General features: G+C 41.3%; 1 protein-coding gene across 1 annotated transcript in view; it reads left to right on the forward strand.

Moving 5' to 3' along the window:
* The window catches only part of LOC116373854 (FERM and PDZ domain-containing protein 1-like), a 70242-nt gene that overhangs the window by 40804 nt on the left and 5340 nt on the right, over positions 1 to 24098 (forward strand). Inside the window, exons 10-15 of the mRNA XM_031822145.1 lie at positions 188 to 324; positions 10593 to 10809; positions 20185 to 20367; positions 20751 to 20895; positions 22186 to 22655; positions 22749 to 23745. Coding sequence (XP_031678005.1) covers positions 188 to 324; positions 10593 to 10809; positions 20185 to 20367; positions 20751 to 20895; positions 22186 to 22655; positions 22749 to 23745 — 2149 coding nt within the window. The remainder of the gene's footprint in view (positions 1 to 187; positions 325 to 10592; positions 10810 to 20184; positions 20368 to 20750; positions 20896 to 22185; positions 22656 to 22748; positions 23746 to 24098) is intronic.

Below are 24098 nucleotides of genomic sequence, written 5' to 3' on the forward strand. Positions count from 1 at the left end.
ACCGTGTGTTGGTGTGTGTGTGTGTATGTGTGTGTGTGTTCGTGTGTGTAACATCACCATGTGTGTGTGTGAGTGTGTCTGTGTGTGTGTTCGTGTGTGTAACATCACTGTGTGTGTGTGTGTGTGTGTGTGTGTGTGTGTGTGTGTGTGTGTGTGTGTGTGTGTGTGTGTGTGTGTGTGTGTGTAGGGTATAAATGACGTGCTACAGGAGCGTTTTGCAGTGGAGATGCGTTGCAACACGGCCCTGCGTCTGGCAGCCCTGCACATACAGGAGAGACTAGCCAGCTGTGGACAGTCACCTCGGACCAAACTCAAGATCATCACGTACGTCCCTCACGTCCCTCTATTAGAGCAGAACAGCTGATCATAGTCCCTCTATTAGAACAGAACAGAACATTACAGCTGATCATAGTCCCTCTATTAGAACAGAACATTACAGCTGATCATAGTCCCTCTATTAGAACAGAACAGCTGATCATAGTCCCTCTATTAGAACAGAACAGAACATTACAGCTGATCATAGTCCCTCTATTAGAACAGAACAGCTGATCATAGTCCCTCTATTAGAACAGAACAGAACATTACAGCTGATCATAGTCCCTCTATTAGAACAGAACAGAACATTACAGCTGATCATAGTCCCTCTATTAGAACAGAACAGAACAGCTGATCATAGTCCCTCTATTAGAACAGAACAGAACATTACAGCTGATCATAGTCCCTCTATTAGAACAGAACAATACAGCTGATCATAGTCCCTCTATTAGAACAGAACAGAACAGCTGATCATAGTCCCTCTATTAGAACAGAACAGAACATTACAGCTGATCATAGTCCCTCTAGTAGAACAGAACAGAACAGCTGATCATAGTCCCTCTATTAGAACAGAACAGAACATTACAGCTGATCATAGTCCCTCTATTAGAACAGAACAGAACATTACAGCTGATCATAGTCCCTCTATTAGAACAGAACAGAACAGCTGATCATAGTCCCTCTATTAGAACAGAACAGAACATTACAGCTGATCATAGTCCCTCTATTAGAACAGAACAATACAGCTGATCATAGTCCCTCTATTAGAACAGAACAGAACAGCTGATCATAGTCCCTCTATTAGAACAGAACAGAACATTACAGCTGATCATAGTCCCTCTAGTAGAACAGAACAGAACAGCTGATCATAGTCCCTCTATTAGAACAGAACAGAACATTACAGCTGATCATAGTCCCTCTATTAGAACAGAACAGAACATTACAGCTGATCATAGTCCCTCTATTAGAACAGAACAGAACATTACAGCTGATCATAGTCCCTCTATTAGAACAGAACAGAACAGCTGATCATAGTCCCTCTATTAGAACAGAACAGAACATTACAGCTGATCATAGTCCCTCTATTAGAACAGAACAGAACATTACAGCTGATCATAGTCCCTCTATTAGAACAGAACATTACAGCTGATCATAGTCCCTCTATTAGAACAGAACAGTACAGCTGATCATAGTCCCTCTATTAGAACAGAACATTACAGCTGATCATAGTCCCTCTATTAGAACAGAACAGAACAGAAAAGCTGATCATAGTCCCTCTATTAGAACAGAACATTACAGCTGATCATAGTCCCTCTATTAGAACAGAACAGAACAGCTGATCATAGTCCCTCTATTAGAACAGAACAGAACATTACAGCTGATCATAGTCCCTCTATTAGAACAGAACAGAACATTACAGCTGATCATATTCCCTCTATTAGAGCAGAACAGAACAGCTGATCATAGTCCCTCTATTAGAACAGAACAGAACATTACAGCTGATCATAGTCCCTCTATTAGAACAGAACATTACAGCTGATCATAGTCCCTCTATTAGAACAGAACAGCTGATCATAGTCCCTCTATTAGAACAGAACATTACAGCTGATCATAGTCCCTCTATTAGAACAGAACATTACAGCTGATCATAGTCCCTCTATTAGAACAGAACAGAACAGCTGATCATAGTCCCTCTATTAGAACAGAACAGCTGATCATAGTCCCTCTATTAGAACAGAACAGAACATTACAGCTGATCATAGTCCCTCTATTAGAACAGAACAGAACAGCTGATCATAGTCCCTCTATTAGAACAGAACAGAACATTACAGCTGATCATAGTCCCTCTATTAGAACAGAACATTACAGCTGATCATAGTCCCTCTATTAGAACAGAACAGTACAGCTGATCATAGTCCCTCTATTAGAACAGAACAGCTGATCATAGTCCCTCTATTAGAACAGAACAGCTGATCATAGTCCCTCTATTAGAACAGAACAGAACATTACAGCTGATCATAGTCCCTCTATTAGAACAGAACAGAACAGCTGATCATAGTCCCTCTATTAGAACAGAACAGAACATTACAGCTGATCATAGTCCCTCTATTAGAACAGAACATTACAGCTGATCATAGTCCCTCTATTAGAACAGAACAGAACATTACAGCTGATCATAGTCCCTCTATTAGAACAGAACAGCTGATCATAGTCCCTCTATTAGAACAGAACAGAACATTACAGCTGATCATAGTCCCTCTATTAGAACAGAACAGAACATTACAGCTGATCATAGTCCCTCTATTAGAACAGAACAGAACAGCTGATCATAGTCCCTCTATTAGAACAGAACAGAACAATACAGCTGATCATAGTCCCTCTATTAGAACAGAACAGAACATTACAGCTGATCATAGTCCCTCTATTAGAACAGAACATTACAGCTGATCATAGTCCCTCTAGTAGAACAGAACAGAACAGCTGATCATAGTCCCTCTATTAGAACAGAACAGAACATTACAGCTGATCATAGTCCCTCTATTAGAACAGAACATTACAGCTGATCATAGTCCCTCTATTAGAACAGAACAGAACAGCTGATCATAGTCCCTCTATTAGAACAGAACAGAACATTACAGCTGATCATAGTCCCTCTATTAGAACAGAACAGCTGATCATAGTCCCTCTATTAGAACAGAACAGAACATTACAGCTGATCATAGTCCCTCTATTAGAACAGAACATTACAGCTGATCATAGTCCCTCTATTAGAACAGAACAGAACATTACAGCTGATCATAGTCCCTCTAGTAGAACAGAACATTACAGCTGATCATAGTCCCTCTATTAGAACAGAACAGAACATTACAGCTGATCATAGTCCCTCTATTAGAACAGAACATTACAGCTGATCATAGTCCCTCTATTAGAACAGAACAGAACAGCTGATCATAGTCCCTCTAGTAGAACAGAACATTACAGCTGATCCTAGTCCCTCTATTAGAACAGAACATTACAGCTGATCATAGTCCCTCTATTAGAACAGAACATTACAGCTGATCATAGTCCCTCTATTAGAACAGAACAGAACAGCTGATCATAGTCCCTCTATTAGAACAGAACAGTACAGCTGATCATAGTCCCTCTATTAGAACAGAACAGCTGATCATAGTCCCTCTATTAGAACAGAACAGCTGATCATAGTCCCTCTATTAGAACAGAACAGAACATTACAGCTGATCATAGTCCCTCTATTAGAACAGAACAGAACACCTGATCATAGTCCCTCTATTAGAACAGAACAGAACATTACAGCTGATCATAGTCCCTCTATTAGAACAGAACATTACAGCTGATCATAGTCCCTCTATTAGAACAGAACAGAACATTACAGCTGATCATAGTCCCTCTAGTAGAACAGAACATTACAGCTGATCATAGTCCCTCTATTAGAACAGAACAGAACATTACAGCTGATCATAGTCCCTCTATTAGAACAGAACATTACAGCTGATCATAGTCCCTCTATTAGAACAGAACAGAACAGCTGATCATAGTCCCTCTAGTAGAACAGAACATTACAGCTGATCCTAGTCCCTCTATTAGAACAGAACATTACAGCTGATCATAGTCCCTCTATTAGAACAGAACATTACAGCTGATCATAGTCCCTCTATTAGAACAGAACAGAACAGCTGATCATAGTCCCTCTATTAGAACAGAACAGTACAGCTGATCATAGTCCCTCTATTAGAACAGAACAGCTGATCATAGTCCCTCTATTAGAACAGAACAGCTGATCATAGTCCCTCTATTAGAACAGAACAGAACATTACAGCTGATCATAGTCCCTCTATTAGAACAGAACAGAACAGCTGATCATAGTCCCTCTATTAGAACAGAACAGAACATTACAGCTGATCATAGTCCCTCTATTAGAACAGAACATTACAGCTGATCATAGTCCCTCTATTAGAACAGAACAGAACATTACAGCTGATCATAGTCCCTCTATTAGAACAGAACAGAACAGCTGATCATAGTCCCTCTATTAGAACAGAACAGAACATTACAGCTGATCATAGTCCCTCTATTAGAACAGAACAGAACATTACAGCTGATCATAGTCCCTCTATTAGAACAGAACAGAACAGCTGATCATAGTCCCTCTATTAGAACAGAACAGAACAATACAGCTGATCATAGTCCCTCTATTAGAACAGAACAGAACATTACAGCTGATCATAGTCCCTCTATTAGAACAGAACATTACAGCTGATCATAGTCCCTCTAGTAGAACAGAACAGAACAGCTGATCATAGTCCCTCTATTAGAACAGAACAGAACATTACAGCTGATCATAGTCCCTCTATTAGAACAGAACATTACAGCTGATCATAGTCCCTCTATTAGAACAGAACAGAACAGCTGATCATAGTCCCTCTATTAGAACAGAACAGAACATTACAGCTGATCATAGTCCCTCTATTAGAACAGAACAGCTGATCATAGTCCCTCTATTAGAACAGAACAGAACATTACAGCTGATCATAGTCCCTCTATTAGAACAGAACATTGCAGCTGATCATAGTCCCTCTATTAGAACAGAACAGAACATTACAGCTGATCATAGTCCCTCTAGTAGAACAGAACATTACAGCTGATCATAGTCCCTCTATTAGAACAGAACAGAACATTACAGCTGATCATAGTCCCTCTATTAGAACAGAACATTACAGCTGATCATAGTCCCTCTATTAGAACAGAACAGAACAGCTGATCATAGTCCCTCTAGTAGAACAGAACATTACAGCTGATCCTAGTCCCTCTATTAGAACAGAACATTACAGCTGATCATAGTCCCTCTATTAGAACAGAACATTACAGCTGATCATAGTCCCTCTATTAGAACAGAACAGCTGATCATAGTCCCTCTATTAGAACAGAACATTACAGCTGATCATAGTCCCTCTATTAGAACAGAACATTACAGCTGATCATAGTCCCTCTATTAGAACAGAACATTACAGCTGATCATAGTCCCTCTATTAGAACAGAACAGAACAGCTGATCATAGTCCCTCTATTAGAACAGAACAGAACATTACAGCTGATCATAGTCCCTCTATTAGAACAGAACATTACAGCTGATCATAGTCCCTCTATTAGAACAGAACAGAACATTACAGCTGATCCTAGTCCCTCTATTAGAACAGAACATTACAGCTGATCATAGTCCCTCTATTAGAACAGAACATTACAGCTGATCATAGTCCCTCTATTAGAACAGAACAGAACAGCTGATCATAGTCCCTCTATTAGAACAGAACAGTACAGCTGATCATAGTCCCTCTATTAGAACAGAACAGCTGATCATAGTCCCTCTATTAGAACAGAACAGCTGATCATAGTCCCTCTATTAGAACAGAACAGAACATTACAGCTGATCATAGTCCCTCTATTAGAACAGAACAGAACAGCTGATCATAGTCCCTCTATTAGAACAGAACAGAACATTACAGCTGATCATAGTCCCTCTATTAGAACAGAACATTACAGCTGATCATAGTCCCTCTATTAGAACAGAACAGAACATTACAGCTGATCATAGTCCCTCTATTAGAACAGAACAGCTGATCATAGTCCCTCTATTAGAACAGAACAGAACATTACAGCTGATCATAGTCCCTCTATTAGAACAGAACAGAACATTACAGCTGATCATAGTCCCTCTATTAGAACAGAACAGAACAGCTGATCATAGTCCCTCTATTAGAACAGAACAGAACAATACAGCTGATCATAGTCCCTCTATTAGAACAGAACAGAACATTACAGCTGATCATAGTCCCTCTATTAGAACAGAACATTACAGCTGATCATAGTCCCTCTAGTAGAACAGAACAGAACAGCTGATCATAGTCCCTCTATTAGAACAGAACAGAACATTACAGCTGATCATAGTCCCTCTATTAGAACAGAACATTACAGCTGATCATAGTCCCTCTATTAGAACAGAACAGAACAGCTGATCATAGTCCCTCTATTAGAACAGAACAGAACATTACAGCTGATCATAGTCCCTCTATTAGAACAGAACAGCTGATCATAGTCCCTCTATTAGAACAGAACAGAACATTACAGCTGATCATAGTCCCTCTATTAGAACAGAACATTACAGCTGATCATAGTCCCTCTATTAGAACAGAACAGAACATTACAGCTGATCATAGTCCCTCTAGTAGAACAGAACATTACAGCTGATCATAGTCCCTCTATTAGAACAGAACAGAACATTACAGCTGATCATAGTCCCTCTATTAGAACAGAACATTACAGCTGATCATAGTCCCTCTATTAGAACAGAACAGAACAGCTGATCATAGTCCCTCTAGTAGAACAGAACATTACAGCTGATCCTAGTCCCTCTATTAGAACAGAACATTACAGCTGATCATAGTCCCTCTATTAGAACAGAACATTACAGCTGATCATAGTCCCTCTATTAGAACAGAACAGCTGATCATAGTCCTTCTATTAGAACAGAACATTACAGCTGATCATAGTCCCTCTATTAGAACAGAACATTACAGCTGATCATAGTCCCTCTATTAGAACAGAACAGTACAGCTGATCATAGTCCCTCTATTAGAACAGAACATTACAGCTGATCATAGTCCCTCTATTAGAACAGAACATTACAGCTGATCATAGTCCCTCTATTAGAACAGAACATTACAGCTGATCATAGTCCCTCTATTAGAACAGAACAGAACAGCTGATCATAGTCCCTCTATTAGAACAGAACAGAACATTACAGCTGATCATAGTCCCTCTATTAGAACAGAACATTACAGCTGATCATAGTCCCTCTATTAGAACAGAACAGAACATTACAGCTGATCATAGTCCCTCTATTAGAACAGAACATTACAGCTGATCATAGTCCCTCTATTAGAGCAGAACAGAACAGCTGATCATAGTCCCTCTATTAGAACAGAACAGAACAGCTGATCATAGTCCCTCTATTAGAACAGAACAGAACAATACAGCTGATCATAGTCCCTCTATTAGAACAGAACATTACAGCTGATCATAGTCCCTCTATTAGAACAGAACATTACAGCTGATCATAGTCCCTCTATTAGAACAGAACATTACAGCTGATCATAGTCCCTCTATTAGAACAGAACATTACAGCTGATCATAGTCCCTCTATTAGAACAGAACAGAACAGCTGATCATAGTCCCTCTATTAGAACAGAACAGAACATTACAGCTGATCATAGTCCCTCTATTAGAACAGAACAGAACATTACAGCTGATCATAGTCCCTCTATTAGAACAGAACAGAACAGCTGATCATAGTCCCTCTATTAGAACAGAACAGAACATTACAGCTGATCATAGTCCCTCTATTAGAACAGAACAGAACATTACAGCTGATCATAGTCCCTCTATTAGAACAGAACATTACAGCTGATCATAGTCCCTCTATTAGAACAGAACATTACAGCTGATCATAGTCCCTCTATTAGAACAGAACAGAACAGCTGATCATAGTCCCTCTATTAGAACAGAACAGAACATTACAGCTGATCATAGTCCCTCTATTAGAACAGAACAATACAGCTGATCATAGTCCCTCTATTAGAACAGAACAGAACATTACAGCTGATCATAGTCCCTCTATTAGAACAGAACATTACAGCTGATCATAGTCCCTCTATTAGAACAGAACATTACAGCTGATCATAGTCCCTCTATTAGAACAGAACATTACAGCTGATCATAGTCCCTCTATTAGAACAGAACAGAACAGCTGATCATAATCCCTCTATTAGAACAGAACAGAACATTACAGCTGATCATAGCCCCTCTATTAGAACAGAACAGAACATTACAGCTGATCATAGTCCCTCTATTAGAACAGAACATTACAGCTGATCATAGTCCCTCTATTAGAACAGAACAGAACAGCTGATCATAGTCCCTCTATTAGAACAGAACAGAACAGCTGATCATAGTCCCTCTATTAGAACAGAACATAACATTACAGCTGATCATAGTCCCTCTATTAGAACAGAACAGAACATTACAGCTGATCATAGTCCCTCTATTAGAACAGAACATTACAGCTGATCATAGTCCCTCTATTAGAACAGAACATTACAGCTGATCATAGTCCCTCTATTAGAACAGAACATTACAGCTGATCATAGTCCCTCTATTAGAACAGAACAATACAGCTGATCATAGTCCCTCTATTAGAACAGAACAGAACAGCTGATCATAGTCCCTCTATTAGAACAGAACAGCTGATCATAGTCCCTCTATTAGAACAGAACAGAACAGCTGATCATAGTCCCTCTATTAGAACAGAACATTACAGCTGATCATAGTCCCTCTATTAGAACAGAACATTACAGCTGATCATAGTCCCTCTATTAGAACAGAACAGAACAGCTGATCATAGTCCCTCTATTAGAATAGAACAGAACATTACAGCTGATCATAGTCCCTCTATTAGAACAGAACAGAACATTACAGCTGATCATAGTCCCTCTATTAGAACAGAACATTACAGCTGATCATAGTCCCTCTATTAGAACAGAACATTACAGCTGATCATAGTCCCTCTATTAGAACAGAACAGAACAGCTGATCATAGTCCCTCTATTAGAACAGAACAGAACATTACAGCTGATCATAGTCCCTCTATTAGAACAGAACAATACAGCTGATCATAGTCCCTCTATTAGAACAGAACAGAACATTACAGCTGATCATAGTCCCTCTATTAGAACAGAACATTACAGCTGATCATAGTCCCTCTATTAGAACAGAACATTACAGCTGATCATAGTCCCTCTATTAGAACAGAACATTACAGCTGATCATAGTCCCTCTATTAGAACAGAACAGAACAGCTGATCATAATCCCTCTATTAGAATAGAACAGAACATTACAGCTGATCATAGCCCCTCTATTAGAACAGAACAGAACATTACAGCTGATCATAGTCCCTCTATTAGAACAGAACATTACAGCTGATCATAGTCCCTCTATTAGAACAGAACAGAACAGCTGATCATAGTCCCTCTATTAGAACAGAACAGAACAGCTGATCATAGTCCCTCTATTAGAACAGAACAGAACATTACAGCTGATCATAGTCCCTCTATTAGAACAGAACAGAACATTACAGCTGATCATAGTCCCTCTATTAGAACAGAACATTACAGCTGATCATAGTCCCTCTATTAGAACAGAACATTACAGCTGATCATAGTCCCTCTATTAGAACAGAACATTACAGCTGATCATAGTCCCTCTATTAGAACAGAACATTACAGCTGATCATAGTCCCTCTATTAGAACAGAACATTACAGCTGATCATAGTCCCTCTATTAGAACAGAACAGAACAGCTGATCATAGTCCCTCTATTAGAACAGAACATTACAGCTGATCATAGTCCCTCTATTAGAACAGAACATTACAGCTGATCATAGTCCCTCTATTAGAACAGAACAGAACATTACAGCTGATCATAGTCCCTCTATTAGAACAGAACAGTACAGCTGATCATAGTCCCTCTATTAGAACAGAACAGAACATTACAGCTGATCATAGTCCCTCTATTAGAACAGAACATTACAGCTGATCATAGTCCCTCTATTAGAACAGAACAGAACATTACAGCTGATCATAGTCCCTCTATTAGAACAGAACATTACAGCTGATCATAGTCCCTCTATTAGAACAGAACAGAACAGCTGATCATAGTCCCTCTATTAGAACAGAACAGAACATTACAGCTGATCATAGTCCCTCTATTACAACAGAACAGAACAGAACAGCTGATCATAGTCCCTCTATTAGAACAGAACAGAACATTACAGCTGATCATAGTCCCTCTATTAGAACAGAACATTACAGCTGATCATAGTCCCTCTATTAGAACAGAACAGAACAGCTGATCATAGTCCCTCTATTAGAACAGAACATTACAGCTGATCATAGTCCCTCTATTAGAACAGAACAGAACAGCTGATCATAGTCCCTCTATTAGAACAGAACAGAACATTACAGCTGATCATAGTCCCTCTATTAGAACAGAACATTACAGCTGATCATAGTCCCTCTATTACAACAGAACAGAACAGTACAGCTGATCATAGTCCCTCTATTAGAACAGAACAGCTGATCATAGTCCCTCTATTAGAACAGAACAGAACATTACAGCTGATCATAGTCCCTCTATCTTCTCTACAGGAAGAGTTGGGGCATTGAGAACTTTATCTCTTCAACCCTCCTGAGGAACATGAGGGAAAAGGATCTGAGAAAGGCCATTGGCTATCACATGAAGAAGAGCCAATCACAGGAGCCAAAGCAGAAGGTGCTGTCGGCCAATCAGGCGAAGATTAACTACCTGGAGGAGCTGTGTGACCTCAAGTCCTTCGGCGGGAAGTCCTTCAGCGCCACCATGATGGTAGGAGAGAGATTACCTCTGTCTAGTTATCTCTGTATCTCTACCATGATGGTAGGAGAGAGATTACCACTATCTAGTTATCTCTGTATCTCTACCATGATGGTAGTGGAGAGGTTACCTCTATCTAGTTATCTCTGTATCTCTACCATGATGGTAGGGGAGAGATTACCTCTATGTAGTTATCTCTGTATCTCTACCATGATGGTAGGGGAGAGATTACCTCTATGTAGTTATCTCTGTATCTCTACCATGATGGTAGGGGAGAGATTACCTCTATGTAGTTATCTCTGTATCTCTACCATGATGGTAGGGGAGAGATTAGCTCTATCTATCTCTAGTTATCTCTGTCTATATCATGATGGTAGGGGAGAGATTAGCTCTATCTATCTCTAGTTATCTCTGTCTATGTCATGATGGTAGGGGAGAGATTATCTCTGTCTATGTCATGATGGTAGGGGAGAGATGAGCTCTATCTATCTCTAGTTATCTCTGTCTATGTCATGATGGTAGAAGAGAGATGAGCTCTATCTATCTCTAGTTATCTCTGTCTATGTCATGATGGTAGGGGAGAGATTATCTCTGTCTATGTCATGATGGTAGAAGAGAGATGAGCTCTATCTATCTCTAGTTATCTCTGTCTATATCATGACGGTAGGGGAGAGATGAGCTCTGTCTATATCATGATGGTAGGGGAGAGATGAGCTCTGTCTATATCATGATGGTAGGGGAGAGATTATCTCTGTCTATATCATGATGGTAGGGGAGAGATTATCTCTGTCTATATCATGATGGTAGGGGAGAGATTATCTCTGTCTATATCATGATGGTAGGGGAGAGATTATCTCTGTCTATATCATGATGGTAGGGGAGAGATTATCTCTGTCTATGTCATGATGGTAGTCCCTCAGCACCACTGTGAAGGATTATATTATCTCTGTCTATGTCATGATGGTAGTCCCTCAGCACCACTGTGAAGGATTATATTATCTCTGTCTATGTCATGATGGTAGTCCCTCAGCACCACTGTGAAGGATTATATTATCTCTGTCTATATCATGATGGTAGGGGAGAGATTATCTCTGTCTATGTCATGATGGTAGTGGAGAGATTATCTCTGTCTATGTCATGATGGTAGGGGAGAGATGAGCTCTATCTATCTCTAGTTATCTCTGTCTATATCATGATGGTAGGGGAGAGATTATCTCTGTCTATATCATGATGGTAGTCCCTCAGCACCACTGTGAAGGATTATATTATCTCTGTCTATATCATGATGGTAGTCCCTCAGCACCACTGTGAAGGATTATATTATCTCTGTCTATATCATGATGGTAGAAGAGGGTTGAGCTCTATCTATCTCTAGTTATCTCTGTCTATGTCATGATGGTAGGGGAGAGATTATCTCTGTCTATGTCATGATGGTAGTCCCTCAGCACCACTGTGAAGGATTATATTATCTCTGACTATGTCATGATGGTAGTCCCTCAGCACCACTGTGAAGGATTATATTATCTCTGTCTATATCATGATGGTAGTCCCTCAGCACCACTGTGAAGGATTATATTATCTATGTCTATATCATGATGGTAGGGGAGAGATTATCTCTGTCTATATCATGATGGTAGGGGAGAGATTATCTCTGTCTATATCATGATGGTAGTCCCTCAGCACCACTGTGAAGGATTATATTATCTCTGTCTATGTCATGATGGTAGTCCCTCAGCACCACTGTGAAGGATTATATTATCTCTGTCTATATCATGATGGTAGTCCCTCAGCACCACTGTGAAGGATTATATTATCTCTGTCTATATCATGATGGTAGGGGAGAGATTATCTCTGTCTATATCATGATGGTAGTCCCTCAGCACCACTGTGAAGGATTATATTATCTCTGTCTATGTCATGATGGTAGTCCCTCAGCACCACTGTGAAGGATTATATTATCTCTGTCTATATCATGATGGTAGGGGAGAGATTATCTCTGTCTATGTCATGATGGTAGTGGAGAGATTATCTCTGTCTATGTCATGATGGTAGGGGAGAGATGAGCTCTATCTATCTCTAGTTATCTCTGTCTATATCATGATGGTAGGGGAGAGATTATCTCTGTCTATATCATGATGGTAGTCCCTCAGCACCACTGTGAAGGATTATATTATCTCTGTCTATATCATGATGGTAGTCCCTCAGCACCACTGTGAAGGATTATATTATCTCTGTCTATATCATGATGGTAGAAGAGGGTTGAGCTCTATCTATCTCTAGTTATCTCTGTCTATGTCATGATGGTAGGGGAGAGATTATCTCTGTCTATGTCATGATGGTAGTCCCTCAGCACCACTGTGAAGGATTATATTATCTCTGACTATGTCATGATGGTAGTCCCTCAGCACCACTGTGAAGGATTATATTATCTCTGTCTATATCATGATGGTAGGGGAGAGATTATCTCTGTCTATGTCATGATGGTAGTGGAGAGATTATCTCTGTCTATGTCATGATGGTAGGGGAGAGATGAGCTCTATCTATCTCTAGTTATCTCTGTCTATATCATGATGGTAGGGGAGAGATTATCTCTGTCTATATCATGATGGTAGTCCCTCAGCACCACTGTGAAGGATTATATTATCTCTGTCTATATCATGATGGTAGTCCCTCAGCACCACTGTGAAGGATTATATTATCTCTGTCTATATCATGATGGTAGAAGAGGGTTGAGCTCTATCTATCTCTAGTTATCTCTGTCTATGTCATGATGGTAGGGGAGAGATTATCTCTGTCTATGTCATGATGGTAGTCCCTCAGCACCACTGTGAAGGATTATATTATCTCTGACTATGTCATGATGGTAGTCCCTCAGCACCACTGTGAAGGATTATATTATCTCTGTCTATATCATGATGGTAGTCCCTCAGCACCACTGTGAAGGATTATATTATCTCTGTCTATATCATGATGGTAGTCCCTCAGCACCACTGTGAAGGATTATATTATCTCTGTCTATATCATGATGGTAGGGGAGAGATTATCTCTGTCTATATCATGATGGTAGTCCCTCAGCACCACTGTGAAGGATTATATTATCTCTGTCTATGTCATGATGGTAGTCCCTCAGCACCACTGTGAAGGATTATATTATCTCTGTCTATATCATGATGGTAGGGGAGAGATTATCTCTGTCTATGTCATGATGGTAGTGGAGAGATTATCTCTGTCTATGTCATGATGGTAGGGGAGAGATGAGCTCTATCTATCTCTAGTTATCTCTGTCTATATCATGATGGTAGGGGAGAGATTATCTCTGTCTATATCATGATGGTAGTCCCTCAGCACCACTGTGAAGGATTATATTATCTCTGTCTATATCATGATGGTAGTCCCTCAGCACCACTGTGAAGGATTATATTATCTCTGTCTATATCATGATGGTAGAAGAGGGTTGAGCTCTATCTATCTCTAGTTATCTCTGTCTATGTCATGATGGTAGGGGAGAGATTATCTCTGTCTATGTCATGATGGTAGTCCCTCAGCACCACTGTGAAGGATTATATTATCTCTGACTATGTCATGATGGTAGTCCCTCAGCACCACTGTGAAGGATTATATTATCTCTGTCTATATCATGATGGTAGTCCCTCAGCACCACTGTGAAGGATTATATTATCTCTGTCTATATCATGATGGTAGTCCCTCAGCACCACTGTGAAGGATTATATTATCTATGTCTATATCATGATGGTAGGGGAGAGATTATCTCTGTCTATATCATGATGGTAGGGGAGAGATTATCTCTGTCTATATCATGATGGTAGTCCCTCAGCACCACTGTGAAGGATTATATTATCTCTGTCTATGTCATGATGGTAGTCCCTCAGCACCACTGTGAAGGATTATATTATCTCTGTCTATGTCATGATGGTAGTCCCTCAGCACCACTGTGAAGGATTATATTATCTCTGTCTATATCATGATGGTAGTCCCTCAGCACCACTGTGAAGGATTATATTATCTCTGTCTATATCATGATGGTAGGGGAGAGATTATCTCTGTCTATATCATGATGGTAGGGGAGAGATTATCTCTGTCTATATCATGATGGTAGTCCCTCAGCACCACTGTGAAGGATTATATTATCTCTGTCTATGTCATGATGGTAGTCCCTCAGCACCACTGTGAAGGATTATATTATCTTTGTCTATGTCATGATGGTAGGGGAGAGGTTATCTCTGTCTATGTCATGATGGTAGAAGAGAGATTATCTCTGTCTATGTCATGATGGTAGAAGAGAGATTATCTCTGTCTATATCATGATGGTAGGGGAGATATGATCTCTGTCTATATCATGATGGTAGTCCCTCAGCACCACTGTGAAGGATTATATTATCTCTGTCTATATCATGATGGTAGTCCCTCAGCACCACTGTGAAGGATTATATTATCTCTGTCTATATCATGATGGTAGAAGAGGGTTGAGCTCTATCTATCTCTAGTTATCTCTGTCTATGTCATGATGGTAGGGGAGAGATTATCTCTGTCTATGTCATGATGGTAGTCCCTCAGCACCACTGTGAAGGATTATATTATCTCTGACTATGTCATGATGGTAGTCCCTCAGCACCACTGTGAAGGATTATATTATCTCTGTCTATATCATGATGGTAGTCCCTCAGCACCACTGTGAAGGATTATATTATCTCTGTCTATATCATGATGGTAGTCCCTCAGCACCACTGTGAAGGATTATATTATCTATGTCTATATCATGATGGTAGGGGAGAGATTATCTCTGTCTATATCATGATGGTAGGGGAGAGATTATCTCTGTCTATATCATGATGGTAGTCCCTCAGCACCACTGTGAAGGATTATATTATCTCTGTCTATGTCATGATGGTAGTCCCTCAGCACCACTGTGAAGGATTATATTATCTCTGTCTATGTCATGATGGTAGTCCCTCAGCACCACTGTGAAGGATTATATTATCTCTGTCTATATCATGATGGTAGTCCCTCAGCACCACTGTGAAGGATTATATTATCTCTGTCTATATCATGATGGTAGGGGAGAGATTATCTCTGTCTATATCATGATGGTAGGGGAGAGATTATCTCTGTCTATATCATGATGGTAGTCCCTCAGCACCACTGTGAAGGATTATATTATCTCTGTCTATGTCATGATGGTAGTCCCTCAGCACCACTGTGAAGGATTATATTATCTCTGTCTATGTCATGATGGTAGGGGAGAGGTTATCTCTGTCTATGTCATGATGGTAGAAGAGAGATTATCTCTGTCTATGTCATGATGGTAGAAGAGAGATTATCTCTGTCTATATCATGATGGTAGGGGAGAGATTATCTCTGTCTATATCATGATGGTAGTCCCTCAGCACCACTGTGAAGGATTATATTATCTCTGTCTATGTCATGATGGTAGTCCCTCAGCACCACTGTGAAGGATTATATTATCTCTGTCTATGTCATGATGGTAGTCCCTCAGCACCACTGTGAAGGATTATATTATCTCTGGCTATGTCATGATGGTAGTCCCTCAGCACCACTGTGAAGGATTATATTATCTCTGTCTATATCATGATGGTAGGGGAGAGATTATCTCTGTCTATGTCATGATGGTAGGGGAGAGATTATCTCTGTCTATATCATGATGGTAGGGGAGAGATTATCTCTGTCTATGTCATGATGGTAGGAGAGAGATTATCTCTGTCTATGTCATGATGGTAGGGGAGAGATTATCTCTGTCTATGTCATGATGGTAGGGGAGAGATGAGCTCTATCTATGTCATGATGGTAGGGGAGAGATGATCTCTGTCTATATCATGATGGTAGAAGAGAGATGAGCTCTATCTATCTCTAGTTATCTCTGTCTATATCATGATGGTAGGGGAGAGATTATCTCTGTCTATATCATGATGGTAGTCCCTCAGCACCACTGTGAAGGATTATATTATCTCTGTCTATATCATGATGGAAGTCCCTCAGCACCACTGTGAAGGATTATATTATCTCTGTCTATATCATGATGGTAGAAGAGGGTTGAGCTCTATCTATCTCTAGTTATCTCTGTCTATGTCATGATGGTAGGGGGGAGATTATCTCTGTCTATGTCATGATGGTAGTCCCTCAGCACCACTGTGAAGGATTATATTATCTCTGTCTATATCATGATGGTAGTCCCTCAGCACCACTGTGAAGGATTATATTATCTCTGTCTATGTCATGATGGTAGTCCCTCAGCACCGCTGTGAAGGATTATATTATCTCTGTCTATATCATGATGGTAGTCCCTCAGCACCACTGTGAAGGATTATATTATCTCTGTCTATATCATGATGGTAGTCCCTCAGCACCTCTGTGAAGGATTATATTATCTCTGTCTATATCATGATGGTAGGGGGGAGATTATCTCTGTCTATATCATGATGGTAGGGGAGAGATTATCTCTGTCTATATCATGATGGTAGTCCCTCAGCACCACTGTGAAGGATTATATTATCTCTGTCTATGTCATGATGGTAGTCCCTCAGCACCACTGTGAAGGATTATATTATCTCTGTCTATATCATGATGGTAGTCCCTCAGCACCACTGTGAAGGATTATATTATCTCTGTCTATGTCATGATGGTAGTCCCTCAGCACCACTGTGAAGGATTATATTATCTCTGTCTATGTCATGATGGTAGTCCCTCAGCACCACTGTGAAGGATTATATCTCTCTATTTCTCTTTGTCAGTGCTTGCATGATGTATTCTATTGATATTTATCTCTATCAACGTATCCTTTCATGGTGTCTCTCTCTCTCTCTATTCATCTCTATTGATATTTATCTCTATCAACGTATCCTGTCATGGTGTCTCTCTCTCTCTATTCATCTCTATTGATATTTATCTCTATCAACGTATCCTGTCATGGTGTCTCTCTCTCTCTATTCATCTCTATTGATATTTATCTCTATCAACGTATCCTGTCATGGTGTCTCTCTCTCTCTATTCATCTCTATTGATATTTATCTCTATCAATGTATCCTGTCATGGTGTCTCTCTCTCTCTATTCATCTCTATTGATATTTATCTCTATCAACGTATCCTGTCATGGTGTCTCTCTCTCTCTATTCATCTCTATTGATATTTATCTCTATCAACGTATCCTGTCATGGTGTCTCTCTCTCTCTATTCATCTCTATTGATATTTATCTCTATCAACGTATCCTGTCATGGTGTCTCTCTCTCTCTATTCATCTCTATTGATATTTATCTCTATCAACGTATCCTGTCATGGTGTCTCTCTCTCTCTATTCATCTCTATTGATATTTATCTCTATCAACGTATCCTGTCATGGTGTCTCTCTCTCTCTATTCATCTCTATTGATATTTATCTCTATCAACGTATCCTTTCATGGTGTCTCTCTCTCTCTATTCATCTCTATTGATATTTATCTCTATCAACGTATCCTGTCATGGTGTCTCTCTCTCTCTATTCATCTCTATTGATATTTATCTCTATCAACATATCCTGTCATGGTGTCTCTCTCTCTCTCTATTCATCTCTATTGATATTTATCTCTATCAACGTATCCTGTCTCTCTCTCTCTATTCATCTCTATTGATATTTATCTCTATCAACGTATCCTGTCATGGTGTCTCTCTCTCTCTATTCATCTCTATTGATATTTATCTCTATCAACGTATCCTGTCATGGTGTCTCTCTCTCTCTCTATTCATCTCTATTGATATTTATCTCTATCAACGTATCCTGTCATGGTGTCTCTCTCTTTCTATTCATCTCTATTGATATTTATCTCTATCAACGTATCCTGTCATGGTGTCTCTCTCTCTCTATTCATCTCTATTGATATTTATCTCTATCAACGTATCCTGTCATGGTGTCTCTCTCTCTCTATTCATCTCTATTGATATTTATCTCTATCAACGTATCCTGTCTCTCTCTCTCTATTCATCTCTATTGATATTTATCTCTATCAACGTATCCTGTCATGGTGTCTCTCTCTCTCTATTCATCTCTATTGATATTTATCTCTATCAACGTATCCTGTCATGGTGTCTCTCTCTCTCTCTATTCATCTCTATTGATATTTATCTCTATCAACGTATCCTGTCATGGTGTCTCTCTCTTTCTATTCATCTCTATTGATATTTATCTCTATCAACGTATCCTGTCATGGTGTCTCTCTCTTTCTATTCATCTCTATTGATATTTATCTCTATCAACGTATCCTGTCATGGTGTCTCTCTCTTTCTATTCATCTCTATTGATATTTATCTCTATCAACGTATCCTGTCATGGTGTCTCTCTCTCTCTATTCATCTCTATTGATATTTATCTCTATCAACGTATCCTGTCATGGTGTCTCTCTCTCTCTATTCATCTCTATTGATATTTATCTCTATCAACGTATCCTGTCTCTCTCTCTCTATTCATCTCTATTGATATTTATCTCTATCAACGTATCCTGTCATGGTGTCTCTCTCTCTCTATTCATCTCTATTGATATTTATCTCTATCAACGTATCCTGTCATGGTGTCTCTCTCTCTCTCTATTCATCTCTATTGATATTTATCTCTATCAACGTATCCTGTCATGGTGTCTCTCTCTTTCTATTAATCTCTATTGATATTTATCTCTATCAACGTATCCTGTCATGGTGTCTCTCTCTTTCTATTCATCTCTATTGATATTTATCTCTATCAACGTATCCTGTCATGGTGTCTCTCTCTTTCTATTCATCTCTATTGATATTTATCTCTATCAACGTATCCTGTCATGGTGTCTCTCTCTCTCTATTCATCTCTGTCTACTGACAGGATATGATGGGTTTCAGTGGGGATGACAGAGCTATTAATTATTCTTTTTTGGCACCCCCTGGTGGTGTGGCCAGGGAGTGCCATGTTTTCAGGCCAAAGTTGAGTTGGGAGTGCTGGCTGTAGGGGTGGGAATTAGGTGGCCACAGAACCTGGATCTTCAGTACTCCCATGATGCACCTCCCTTATCCACAGATCTAGGCGAGGAAAACGCTCAACTGACCTCAACTCTTTATGAGAACTGGGGCGGCAGCGTAGCCTAGTGGTTAGAGCGTTGGACTAGTAACTGGAAGGTTGCGAGTTCAAACCCCCGAGCTGACAAGGTACAAATCTGTCGTTCTACCCCTGAACAGGCAGTTAACCCACTGTTCCTAGGCCGTCATTGAAAATAAGAATTTGTTCTTAACTGACTTTCCTAGTTAAATAAAGGTCAAAAAAGAAAAAGAAATAAAAATAACTTAATTCCCTCTCTCCCTCTCTGTCTCTCTCTGTCTCTCTCTCTCTCTCTCTCTCTCTCTCTCTCTATATATAGCTCCAGGACAGAGAGTCGATGGTGACCCTGTTGGTGGGGTCGCGGTACGGTATCAGTCAGGTGGTGAACCACAAACTGAGCATCATGACCACCCTCACAGAGTTCAGCAGCATCACACGCATAGAGCTGCTACCAGAGTCTGACCGCGTCAGTCTGGTCAAGATATATCTACAGGACATCAAGGTATGGTACACACACACAGACATGCATGCACGGACTAGCAGACACACAGACGCAGACACACGCTACAAAGCCAATTTCCCCAAAAGCTAGTTTTCTACTACTGAAACACGTGTTTTTATCACTGAAGCCTCGTCTTCTCTCCCCTCACCTGCTCTCCTCTGCTCCCCTCCTCCTCTCTCTCTTCTCCCTCCCTCCTCTCTTTCTTCCCCTTCCTCTCCTCCTCCCTCTCTCCTCTCCTCCTCCTCTCCTCTTCCTTGTTCCTCTCCTCTTCCTTGTTCCTCTCCTCCTCTCCTCTCCTCCTCCTCTCCTCTCCTCCTCCTGTCCTCTTCCTTGTTCCTCTCCTCCTCCTCTCTTCTTCCTTGTTCCTCTCCTCCTCTCCCCAGCCTATCACCCTGTTGTTGGAGTCAGTAGCAGCTAAGGAACTGTCCTGTCTGGTGGCAGGGTACTGTCGTGCCCTAGTGGACCCCAGCCTCATCATCTTCCCCTGGACACAGGACGGCAAGCAGCACCGCGTGTCTGCCGAGGAGGGTATGCTACCACACACACACACACACACACACACACACACACACACACACACACACACACACACACACACACACACACACACACACACACACACACATACACACACACACACACACACCCAGCAGCACAGCGAACTAGGTTGTATCTGTGTGTCAGACAGTAGATCTAGGTTGTATCTGTGTGTTAGACAGTATAACTAGGTTGTATCTGTGTGTCAGACAGTAGAACTAGGTTGTATCTGTGTGTCAGACAGTAGAACTAGGTTGTATCTGTGTGTTAGACAGTAGAACTAGGTTGTGTCTGTGTGTCAGACAGTAGATCTAGGTTGTATTTGTGTGTCAGACAGTAGATCTAGGTTGTATCTGTGTGTCAGACAGTAGAACTAGGTTGTGTCTGTGTGTTAGACAGTAGAACTAGGTTGTATCTGTGTGTCAGACAGTAGATCTAGGTTGTATTTGTGTGTCAGACAGTAGATCTAGGTTGTATCTGTGTGTCAGACAGTAGAACTAGGTTGTGTCTGTGTGTCAGACAGTAGAACTAGGTTGTGTCTGTGTGTCAGACAGTAGAACTAGGTTGTGTCTGTGTGTCAGACAGTAGAACTAGGTTGTATATATGTTAAATAGTGCATTATATACTGTAAGCTGATAGATAAGTAAACCTATCATGAAAATGAAGTTGTGGAAGTGTTTTTTCATGATGTAATGTGTTCCAGGTGTCATGTTGTCGTGGTGTGTGTCTATAGGTTATGTGTTCCAGGTTTCATGTTGTCATGGTGTGTGTCTATAGGTTATGTGTACCAGGTTTCATGTTGTCATGGTGTGTGTCTATAGGTTATGTGTTCCAGGTTTCATGTTGTCATGGTGTGTGTCTATAGGTTATGTGTACCAGGTTTCATGTTGTCATGGTGTGTGTCTATAGGTTATGTGTTCCAGGTTTCATGTTGTCGCGGTGTGTGTGTGTCTATAGGTTATGTGTACCAGGTTTCATGTTGTCATGGTGTGTGTCTATAGGTTATGTGTACCAGGTTTCATGTTGTCATGGTGTGTGTGTTTCTATAGGTTATGTGTACCAGGTTTCATGTTGTCATGGTGTGTGTCTATAGGTTATGTGTACCAGGTTTCATGTTGTCATGGTGTGTGTGTGTCTATAGGTTATGTGTTCCAGGTTTCATGTTGTCGTGGTGTGTGTGTGTCTATAGGTTATGTGTACCAGGTTTCATGTTGTCATGGTGTGTGTCTATAGGTTATGTGTTCCAGGTTTCATGTTGTCATGGTGTGTGTGTGTCTATAGGTTATGTGTCGCGGGGTGGCAGTGACTCTGACGATTCCTCCGACATGGACATGGACACTCTCATCTCCCTTGTATCCCATAACAACAAGCGAACCACATCAGACCCGGTCGGTCTACGCCGGATTATGGAGGAGAGGAAAGAGGAGAGGAAAGAGAGGAAGGAGAGAGAGGACAGGAAAAAGAATGAGAAGGGAGAAGGAGAACAAGAGAAAAATATGAAATACGGAACTATGTCTCCACTGAGAAAAAACAAAAAGAAGGAGAGAATTGAGGAGAAGGTGGGGGGAGTTGGGGACCAGAGAGAGAAAGACACTGAAGCAGGAGGAGAGGTGAACTCTGGGAAACAACGAGGAGCAGAGAACGGAGCAATGCAGGAAGACGACAGAGAAAGAGAGGACAAGAGCGCAAAGAAGGAAAGAGAAGGAAAGGAGAGGAAAGGAGAGGAGGAGAGAGGAGGGGAGAGGAAAGGAGAGGAGGAGAGAGGGGGAGGGGAGAGGAAAGGAGTGGAGGAGAGAGGAGGAGGGGAGAGGAAAGGAGAGGAGGAGAGAGGAGGAGGGGAGAGGAAAGAAGAAGAGGAGAGAGGAGGAGGGGAGAGGAAAGGAGAGGAGGAGAGAGGAGGAGGGGAGGTTTGGGGGGCTATGACAGAAGAGCACCGGTCCGTATCAGAGGAGGCGTCAGACTCGTGTCGTACTGATTCTCGTTTCATGACCAGCATCTCCAGTGACTCCCTGGATGCTCTGGAGGAAGATGACCTGATCGCCTGCTCTTCCTCCCTCCCTCACCCTCACCCTCCCTTCCGCCTCACAGTGGAGCCCCCTCATCCCCAGCCTCACCCACGAGAGGGTGCATCCTCACCACAAGGAAGGGCAGGAGAGTGGAGAGGAGAAGGAGGTGGAGGGGGGTCAGGAGAGTGGAGAGGAGGGGGAGGAGAGTGCAGAGGAGGGGGAGGAGAGTGGAGAGGAGGGGGAGGAGAGTACAGAGGAGGGGGAAGAGGGAGGAGATCGGGCAACGGAGCTTGGGTCAACTCTCACCATTCTCCCATGACCCCTGACTCTATAAACTCTGAACCTGTGACCCCCGTGGTTGACCCCTCTGAGAACCTGAACTACGCTGAGCTCTCTCTCATGCTGGAGTACCTCCCCAGTCCTCCGGAGGCGAGTGACGATGAGGATGAGGAGGAGAAGAGGGAAGAGAGGAGGAGGAGTAATGAAGGAACTGGACAGGAGGTATTGTCTGTATCCGGATGTCCCCGTTCCTCCTCCTCCTCACTTATGGACTGTGTGTTTACCTTCGAGCAGAGCGACGCGAGGCATTACTACAATATCTGCCCTAATGTTACCCCCGACAGCACCCGCAGCCTCACCCACCCTCACCCTGAGACTGAGGAAGAGGAAGGTGGTGGTGAGGAGGAAGAGCAGGGGGCACTCCTAACCCTAGAGCCCGTGCCCATCCTCCAGCCGCCTCCAGGGTTCGGAGACAGCAGTTCTGACGAGGAGTTCTTTGATGCGAGGGATCGGATTGCCTCACCTGAAGACCCAACATCAGGGACTGTGTCCAGAGGTGTGTCAGGGTTGTTACTGTACTGTAAGGTGTAACAGTTAGTTCTCTCAGATATCAGGGTTGGTACTGTACTGTAAGGTGTAACAGTTAGTTCTCTCAGATATCAGGGTTGGTACTGTACTGTAAGGTGTAATAGTTAGTTCCCTCTCAGATATCAGGGTTGTTACTGTACTGTAAGGTGTAATAGTTAGTTCCCTCAGATGTCAGGGTTGTTACTGTACTGTAAGGTGTAATGGTTAGTTCCCTCTTAGATGTCAGGGTTGTTACTGTACTGTAAGGTGTAATAGTTAGTTCCCTCTTGGATGTCAGGGTTGTTACTGTACTGTAAGGTGTAATAGTTAGTTCCCTCAGAT

This window comes from Oncorhynchus kisutch, unplaced genomic scaffold (genome assembly GCF_002021735.2).
Source record: "Oncorhynchus kisutch isolate 150728-3 unplaced genomic scaffold, Okis_V2 scaffold4074, whole genome shotgun sequence".
NCBI lineage: Eukaryota > Metazoa > Chordata > Actinopteri > Salmoniformes > Salmonidae > Oncorhynchus > Oncorhynchus kisutch.